The sequence below is a fragment of the Delphinus delphis genome, chromosome 8, assembly GCF_949987515.2.
Source record: "Delphinus delphis chromosome 8, mDelDel1.2, whole genome shotgun sequence".
Taxonomy (NCBI): domain Eukaryota; kingdom Metazoa; phylum Chordata; class Mammalia; order Artiodactyla; family Delphinidae; genus Delphinus; species Delphinus delphis.
In genome coordinates, this window is record NC_082690.1 from 105,843,459 (window position 1) to 105,853,100 (window position 9,642).

The 9,642-nt window shown below is 58.8% G+C and overlaps 1 protein-coding gene across 1 annotated transcript; it reads left to right on the forward strand.

Annotated features, from left to right (window-relative positions):
• Nucleotides 1-1,287: 1,287 nt before the first annotated feature.
• Nucleotides 1,288-7,165, forward strand: GAL (galanin and GMAP prepropeptide). Its single transcript, XM_060017553.1, has 5 exons — nucleotides 1,288-1,368; nucleotides 2,229-2,283; nucleotides 5,396-5,482; nucleotides 5,771-5,848; nucleotides 7,000-7,165. The coding sequence occupies exons 1-5, from the start codon at nucleotides 1,288-1,290 to the stop codon at nucleotides 7,065-7,067; spliced, it is 369 nt and encodes a 122-aa protein (XP_059873536.1). The 3' UTR covers nucleotides 7,068-7,165.
• Nucleotides 7,166-9,642: the final 2,477 nt, after the last annotated feature.

A 9,642-nucleotide genomic window follows, 5' to 3' on the forward strand; every position in this document is an offset into this window, starting at 1 on the left:
CTCTCCTCACTTCTGCCTTGCTGGGTCTGCAGGCTTCTGGTGCCCACCTAACTCTCCCTGGCCAGGGTCACGGGCCACACCCAGGATTTGTACAGAATCCCCTCACCCAGACTGAGGGAGAAGCAGCGACAGTGGGTGTCCCCCCGGGTGGTGTCTTGGTGACAGACCATGTCAACTTAGAGGACCCACATTTGTTCCATGAAGGGAACGTCTGCAGGGACCCCTTCTGGCCCAGCAGCGCCTGAGGGACGTAAGAAGGGCCCACAGCTCTGAGGCGGGGGAGCCAGTCAGCCCCCAGGAACTGAAAGCCTAAGTGCCCCCCTAGCTGAGTTGCCCCATTTTAGAAAAACAGGATGGGGTCTGGGCCCCCGAGGACCACTGGGCACCGACCGGGAGCAGGGAAGCTGGGCAAGCTTTGGCCTCCCGTCCTTCCCCCATGGATGGCTCTGAGGCTGAATCCGCCATCCAGCCGCTGCAAAAGCGTGCGAGGGGGGTGCCCCGGGGGCCCAGGACCCAGCGACCCGCCCAGCTTGGATTGAGGGTCTCTGGCTGCGGAGGGCTCGCTGGCGGCACGCGACGCGGTGCCGAGGTGGGGGGCTCGCTGCCCCGGGGCCGGTAACAGCCGGGTCGGGGGCTCTCGCGCGGGGTGCGGGGGTCTCTCCGGCGTCCCCGCCCTCCCGCAGGCGCTCCGAGCGCCCCTTGGGAACCGAGTTCCGGTCCCTCCCGCCCACTCGGGCCGGCGAGGGCGCCGGGGGGCGGGAACCGAGCCCGTGACGCGGCGGAGCGGCCCCGGACGCACCGCATAAATCGCGGTGGCGGCGGCTCCGGGCGCTGACACGTCGAGGGAGCCCGGCCGCCCTGAGCTTCCCGCCTCCGTGTCCCCGAGGCCACGCCATGCGGTGAGAGCCCCCTGCCCTACCCTACTCGACCCGACTCGACGGACGCGCGGCCCCGCCGACATCCCCGGACCTGCTGACGCCCCAGGACCTGCAGATCCCCCGGGACCCGCCGCTCAAGGTACCGCGCCCCAGGGGATCCCAGCGGGAGGCGGACCCCCTTTCTCCGCCGTCCCCTCTCCGGAGCGCCCACCTGAGGGTGGACCTTCCCTGGGGCCGGCGCGGCGCCTCTGCCCCTTGCCCAGGCTCTCGGTCCTCGGCACCTCGGCTCCTGGCCGCCCTTCCCGCAACCGTGGGGTGGGGGGGGGGTCCGAGCCTCCGCCCGACGTGAGCCCTGGAGACCGAGACCGGCCTCCCCGCGCCGTCCCCCACCGCCCGCCTTCCCTTGCAGATGCCCAGAGGCTGCGCCCTCCTGCTCGCCTCGCTGCTCCTCGCTGCGGCCCTTTCAGCCACCCTGGGGCTCGGGTCGCCGGTAAGTGCAGGCTGGGGAGCAAACGCTCCCCAAGCGGGTCCCCTTCTCTGTAAAGGGGGGCAACCGCATCAGAACCAGGCTCGGGGGAGGGTGGGTGCCTTGTGCCATCAATTCTGCCTCCGGGCGGGCGGGGGTGGGGGGTCCCTGCCGCGGGGAGCTGCGCAGGGAGGGGCCCGGCTCCTGCGAGCTGACCAGAGGGGGCTGGGCGGAGGGCGGCGGTTTCCGCTCAGAGGCTCCCTCCTTTCCTCCTGGCACCTCGCCTCTCCCAGTGTGTAAACAGCCCCTGGCTATCGACCACTAAACATGGACACTGCTGTACTTGAGGTTAGCGCCTCGGACGAGTGAGAAGCAAATCTCATTCCATTCAGTTCAGTAGAGCGTCAGTACACCGTGTGCGAGCTGGTGTTATCAACAGGTGTTCTCAGCATCACTTAAAAGCGAGTGGGTGCACTCTGAGTCTGTGGTCTACGGCGCAAAAGGAAGTATTTGATAAAGCAGGTAGTCCTATTTTCATGTCAAATATAGCTTATCTGCAAATCTGGAATTTCTTGCAGCTTCCAAAAGTACATGCATTATTCTAAGTCCTGTATCTGCCTGGAAGGTCTGAGTGAATTTCACTTAATGTCCTTCTGATTTCATTTAAAGCTCTTGCTTTAACAGTCAGCAACTCTCGGCTTAGTATATGAAAGAGTAACTAAAGTGTGTTTGTAATTTAAGTTCTGTGAGTATTTGAAGTAAGTAACTTCACAGGCTGCCATGGTGGGTTATACAAGCAGAAGCGGCCTTTGGGGCTGCTTTGAGCCAGCGCAGCCGGTACCGGGCAAGATTCTTGCCATCTGAATCCCTTTCTCCCATTTAAGGTGAAGGAAAAGAGAGGCTGGACCCTGAACAGTGCTGGCTACCTTCTTGGACCACGTAAGTGATGCGGGTACATGGCCTCCCGACACCGAACCTGCCCTTCCAGTGCTGGCTGTGGCGCTTGCGCTCACCCTGCTGTCTCTGAAATATGGGGGTGGCCAGTCGTCGTTCTGACACCTCGATATTCCAGTCTGAGTCTGATAAAGGGAAACAGGGGAGTCTTCCATGAGACTCTGAGGCAGGATGGTTTCTCTGTAGGTTTAACTGATTCCCTGAAAGGCAGCCCCCCGGATGTCCCAATTCTCAGTCTCCTCCCCATTTGTCCCCCCACCCCCAGCCTTGGGGCACCCCGCTCTTTCTTGAACCCTGACCCATCCTGCAGCCCGCAGCTTGGCAAACCCTCAGGGCCCTCTCCTGCCTTCTCTGCACCCTTCCCCCTTTTTACCCCTGTTCCTTGGCCTGGCCAGTCTCAACTGCTCGGCACATTGGCCCAGGCCTGATACCTCCGGAAGCCTGTCCTTCCTCTGGCTCTCCTGCCCTGCACCCCATGGGATTCCTAGCCTCGGACTTTGCTCAGGCTTTCCCAGGTGACCGTCTTGGAAGGCAGACATCCCTTGGGGCTCTGTTCTGGGCCCTCTCTTGGGTCCCTCTGTGTCTCCCTAAACGTTCCCATCCACTCCTTGGCTTCACAGAGCACCCCCAGGTCAACTGACCCCAGCCTTATCTCCATCTTCCGTGAGCCTAAGCCTGGGATAGGAACTCGCAGGTGACCTGGAGAAGCCAAAACATGCTCACCCCAAAACTAAATGCAGAAGGTCCCCTTCCTGCTCCAAATCTGTCCCTGGAGCCGCCCTGCAGGGTGACTGACACTTGGTGTCTCGTCCTTGATGTGACACCGTCTGGACTCGGTGGGAGTAGTTTGATTACATTCATGGTGCAGAGAATCCAGTGAGTCTAGGGCAGCTGGGGCCTTCAGAGACCCCCTGTTCGACTGCTGCATTTACAGGGAGGTGCACCGAGCCCGGGGCCCAGAGACCAGCTCGCTGCTGTGGAATTCCTAAGTGGGCGCAGAGGGCGGCAGGCAACGGGGGAGTGGGTGTGTGCAGACAGGCCACGCCTCCAGCGCTAAAGGGCACAGCTCTGGGCACTGCAGGCTACGGCCACTGCGGCCTCCCCTCGCCCACTCAGCCCTCACTCTCTGCTCTCTTCACGTCCTCTGTCTGCAGTGACACCTTCAGATTTTAATTGTCCTAAAGGAGGGGGCGAGGGGAGACCTTTCACTTCCCATCCAACCTCCTACCTACTCGTAACTTTCAAATTTGCAGGCATGGTTGATTTGGGGACATCCATCCACCTTAAAAAAAATCCTCCTCTATTTATTTCCTACTTTCTTGCCGGAAACGAGGCAAACAACTCATATACAGCTCATATCCCAGTCCTTCTAGAGTCGCTGGGAAGAATGGTCCCCGATTAAACTACCCCGGGAGCTACTTTTAGTTCTTAATCCCCAAGTGTAAGTACAGACCCTTCTCCCACTGCAGGTGGTGGTTTATCTGACCACCTGGAGGGTGCCTGAGAGCCGGGCTTTGAGAAACACAGGCACAGAAATGACAAAAACTAAATGGGGCCACAGGCAGGATCTGCTGGGCTTCTTTAGTCTCAGATCAAACGCAGCAGCCGGTCCCCACGTGGTCTTGTCACTTCGCCTGCAGGAGGCAAAGACTGATGTAAAGGGCACGAGTTTTCCTGAACCCTTTGCAGCCCTGAGTTCTTCCCCCGAGAAAGCAGCTCGTCTCTGTGCCACTGGTCCGAAAGAAAGAAGGAGCCCTTCAACAGAAATACTTGTCCATGTGACTCTGGCATACTGAAAATGTGTTTATCAAGAAGATTTAGGGAATTCCCTGGCGGTGCAGTGGTTAGGACTCAGCGCTTTCACTGCTGGGGCCCGGGTTCAATCCCTGGTCGGGGAGCTAAGATCCCACAAGCTTTGTGGCATGGCCAAAAAATCCTGTTAGAAAACAAGCCGTTTTTCACTATCAGGTTGGATCACCAGAAGCTGTCCGTCTGGACTAGCCGTCTGTCAGGATTCTTTGCAACTTCACACTGTGCTCCTGACTTCTGTTCTCAGGTTAGCATAGAAAATGGCAACATAAAAATGCTGAAGACAGTTTGAGCCTGACTGCACCCAGTGGCCTTTGGAAGCGCCGGGTTACTTATCATTCCTCCACATTTAATGCCAAGACCTCTGTCTCTGGAAAAATGAATTCGCTTTCTTTTGTCTGGGCTTGGAGATGGTACAGTCCACTAGGCCAGGTAGCCAGAGACCGAGAGCCAGACCTTCTCCTTTAGCCCGGAGAGGGCCCCTCTCAGGCCCTTCTCTTCATTCCAGGGCACTTGGTGGAGAGCCCTCATTCTTTCTTTCCAATACTTTTGTTTTTTTGCCCGTGCCGCTCAGCACATGGGATCTTAATTTCCCGACCAGGGATCGAACCTGGGCCCCTGCAGTGGAAGCGCGGAGTCCTAACCCCTGGACCGCCAGGGAACTGCAATTACCATTCCCCCGTGTCACTCCACCCAGAGTGTGTGCCTGCGTGCACACACACACACACACACACACACACACACTCAACCTCCCTCCTTCCCTCCCCTCCTCCTTCTGTCTCTGTCTGTATCTCTCTCCCCGGCTTCAGTCTGTCTCCCACACAGCAGCCAGTGATCTTTGAGAAATAAAATTCTGATTACATCAGAACTGCAAATCCTGTGGCTCCCCCCCGACCCCGTTTTCAGGGACGCAGGACTCCAGCCCCTGTCCTCTGCCTGGGAGGCAACCAGCTCAAACTCCAGCCCCCCCGGGGCCCCCTTGGCACTCCCCTCTCCCTGCACCAGGTCTGTGCCCCTTGGGCCGGTGCCCTCTGCTGGCCACGTGCTGCCCCCTCTTGACTGGAGGCTCCCCTCTTGTTCCGTGGGGCCCCAGCACCTGGAGAAGAGCTGTACCCTGGCCCTGGCACGAGTTCCTCCCTCAGGTTCCACGGAGAACAGCTCCCTCTTCCATGGTTTCCCTCCCTTGGCTTTGTTTTTCTGTCCGTTGTGTTACGTGTTGGCTGTAAGCAGCCACGTGCCCTTTCATTACGGTGGCAACACTCAGTGCTTTCCTCTGATTTGCAAACAGATGCCATTGACAACCACGGATCATTTCACGACAAGCATGGCTTCACCGGCAAGCGGGAACTCGAGCCTGAAGACGAAGCCAGGCCAGGTGAGAGGACTTTAATCTCAGGGCACACAGGGCAGTGGGGGGTATCGGGCTTCTGCCACCGCTGACCCACAGCCAGGGCCTGAGCTTGGCCCGGTCCCATCTGTCAGCCGCCAGAAATAGGAGCAGCAAACCTGAGGGTAAGCTCAGGGGCGGCCACAGGGGCTCAGGGCCTCCACTGCGCTGAGCCAGGCTCTGAGAGGGAGGGAGGGACACGCCGGTGATGCCCCCAGGTGCCCAGGTCTAAGACAGGCACCAAGGTCGTCAACGCTGATCCCCTCTGGTTTCTAGGAAGCGTTGACAGGCGGCTGCTGGAGAACAATGTCGTGCGCACGATAATCGAGTTTCTGACTTTCTTGCAGCTCAAAGGTATGTGAAATAGTACCAACATAAAATGCCACCTCTTAGAAGCCTGTGCACATTAAAAACCTGTCAAGAAAGGATTCCACAGACTTCTCCCGGGAAGGAACCGTGGTCCACCTACACACCGACAGTCACGCTGGTGGGTGGGGTTACAGGCGGGGGCATGGGAACCAGCTGCAAAGGGGCCTGGTCCATTCACTCTGCTGGACCCACATTTCTTGACATGGTAACAGCGGCTGTACCTTCCGGGGCCTAGTTACTACACACAGTCAGGCTCTGCGTAGACCACCTTAAACCGTATCTTGGGAGCGCGGCGAGTGAAGGGAGCCCGCGGCCCGGATTGCCCTTTCACCCTGCGCAGCCTCCAGTGGGGCTGGCTGCGTGTCACCCCGACAGCTCTCCATCCCGGGATCTAGTACAGCCGATGGGGGCCTTTCTGCCCCAGCCCTTCTGTGCCTCAGGGCTGTCATTCATGCCACTGTGAGGGTCAAAGCTGCCCCTGTGGAAGGGGCTCAGAGCTCACCACAGGGAGGTGGCCTGGGGACACGGTGGCACGTGGGCCACTCTGAAGCTCCAAGGGAGACCTTGGGCGGTCAGGTTCTGCTCATCACAGTTTTGTTGTCTAGTTGGAAGAGCGAAGACTAATTCTTGGGTTCTGTTTTGATCCATTTGCTCTCAGGCTCCACTGCCTTAGTTGAGGGACTTCAGGTGGGCGTGGGGAGGGGGGAGGGAGTCGGGGGAGGAGACTTGAGGCCTGTGGCTTTTCCTTAGAACCATCCATGGGCAGGGGGACTGTGGGAGAAGAACTTAGAAACCTCAGGACCAAGTAACCGATCCCCTCTGTTCGAGCCCAGTGCAGGCTTTGGGGAAGTCTCTGCTGGAGAAAATCTGCTGGTGACTTTTCCAGTGAGGGGCAGAGGGACTCTTCCGGGTTTTTTGTTTGTTTGTTTTGTTTTGGATGTTGTAACATGGAACTTCTTTCATTAGGAGACATCGAGTTTCATTGCCCAAACAGGAATTACACTTTTTTAGAGTCTGACCGTTTCAAATGCATGCTAAGTACGAGAGTTAAATGTGACACGTGCCTCATCCTGGGTTTGCTGCCGTGAGCATCTCTGCAGAGGACGGGCACTTGAGCTTGACCCTCCCCTCTGCAGACGCCGGGGCCCTGGAGCGCCGGCCCGGCCTCCCCGCAGTGCCCTCGGAAGGCGTGGAGCAGTCCTAGGCGGCTCCCAGGGCGGTGCGGCTCTTCGTGGGCATCGAAGTCAAGCTCGAAGCCTATGATAATCATACGGCAACGAGTGCAGAGTCAACCACCCCCATCCTCTCTGCCCTGCTGCTGTGCTCTCATCATTTAAGATTCTTTCCCTTTGGTCATAATTTTGAGCGGCAAATAAAAAACCAGCAACAGCCTGTGATTACCGTTTTCTTCCACACGTGTGTCTTGTTGCCGCTGCCACCAGTGTGTGTTTAAAAGATGATGCTTGATTACAGTCACACGTAATAGAGAGAAGTTTTACACCCAAATTCTACCATCCAGAGCATCTCTGAGACACTTTCTCTCGTCACTCATGTCCAGGGAACAAAGTTATCTTAAGCTGAGTCAAACATGAAAGTAAGTCTGTTTCTGAGACAAACAAAACCACAAAACAGACAGAAGCCCTGGCCTCATGGAGTGGATGTTTTAGGGAGATGGGAACCAAAACGCCTAAAGAAACCCTAAACGTGATAGATGAGAGAATTGTCTGGTGCGTGAAGGTGAACAGCGACGACGAGAAGCAGCCACAGTGCCGGGGCCGCGGGTGAAGCGGGGATTAACACGCACAGCGTTAAGGTGCGTGTGGCCGGGTTAGAAGGGAACTGTCGTAGAAACCGTAACTATTTTATGTGCTAAGTCAACGACCAGTTAAAGGCAGCATGTGGGGACAGTAATAGCAGAGATGGGGTGATCTTTGGAGCAGAAATAAAAAGGTCATACAGAAGATCCAAAAAGAAAACAGGCAAGGATGAGAAGCCAGACATCAAGATAAATGATGGCCCGTAGGCCCCTTCGCACGAACCAGAGCAGATCTGATGTGGAAGTGGGAGGGATCTTTCCGTGCTCCCTCCCCCAGCAGTGCCTCTCACCCCTGGGGGCCCACGTTGGCCCCCAGACCACCGCAGTCAGCGTCTGGGCACCCGCCGTGTTTTCGTGCTCCCCCAGGTGATGGCAATACGCAGCCAAGCGTGAGACTCGCCCCCTAAAGACCGGCTTCCGAGAAGAGGTAGACACTGGTTGGTTATCCAAGCCCTGCTGGTGGGGCCCCAGCCCCCGCTTCCTCTCCCTGCTCCCTCTCTCATGACACGTGACACTCACTGGCAGCCACTTTCCCTCTTCCCACCAGCCACCCTTCCCTCCTCTGCACATGCCATGGGCAGACCCGGCTGGTCCAATCCCAGCTCAGGGTTCAGGAACACCACACATGGGGCTCCGCAGGCCCCGGGCCTGTCCTTCACTCCCTACCCCTCGCCATCCTCGGTTCTCCTCTTTCACGCTGCTTTAAATCGCCCAGACTTGGGTGGGCCCCAGGGTCCCTGGAGGCCTCGTCAGAAGTCGGGTGGCCAGCCCTGCCCACAGTGCTGATTCAGGACAAGGTGTGCGGGACCCGCACTCCGAACAAGCACCCCACTGATGCCGCTGCTGCTGGTCAGGGACCACGCCTCATTCACTCACTCCAACCCGCAGCCTGGGCTGCCTTGCCTCCTTCCTTCCGGCGGCCATGGACACACCTGTCCCCACCCCAGCCCGCTCTAGTAGCCTCCTTATGCCCTAAGCGCCAGACCCCCACCAACTGCAGCTCCTGGCCCAGCCTCGCTCACCCAAAACCTCTGCACACATCCCTCCTGGTGCCTGGTAAACTCCTCCACGTCCCACAGGACCCCACTCTGCCGCGGCCGCTCAGGGGCGCCTTCCTGCTCGCCCTCCGCCGCAGAGCTGTGAGCAGGCCCAGTGTGTGCCGTGCTGCCCCAGTCGAGTGCGCACCGCTCATTCCGTCTGTGGCTGTGTCTCCTCACCACGCTGTAACTCCCTCAGGAAACAAACCGTGCTGGGTGGGACAGAGGTGCACCTGGGCCACTCTCTGCGTTCCAGCACGGCACCTGGCAGGCAGGAGAGCTTTACAGCGCACATCTCGGGAGCAGAGGTAGGAACTGCCAAGGCGGCCCTGCCTCAGCGCAGAGGCGTGCGCCCCAGAATCGCGCTCTGCAGTCTCAGCCCCCCTCAGCCACCCACCTCCTCCGAGCTTCTTCCTCCTTTTCGGAATAACTGCCGTGGGAGAGGTGGTCGCAGCCACAGGTGAGGGGCGGGGGCGGCCGTGGTGCTGTTTGCCGGCCAACAAATTGGTGGACGAGGTGGCCATTCTCAGAGAGGCTGCAGAAGAGACCCTTTACTTCCAGAGAACGTGGTAGGAGCTGTCTGCGGCCGTGCCGGATAACTCAGTCGCCAGCCATGGCGGTATTTTCAAGGAAAAGGGTCCACCGGCCGCCGGAGGAAGTGGAGAGTTCGAAGACAGTGCTGAGAGCCACCCAGGTGGCAGCCGAGAGGTGGAAGAGGACAGCGTGGGCGTCATTTACCTCGAGGAGGTGGCCGTATCCATCCCACGAAGGCGCAGTCATGCACGCTGATGGCTACGCCCCAGCCCCGCCGCCTGCCCAGAACCACGCTGCTGGGTCATACTCAGTGCGGGGGCGCTTGCTGAGTGGCCGCCCAGGCCGAGGAAGAGAGAGCCGCGCTCGGGAGGCCCTTCCGGGAGGCAGGGGAA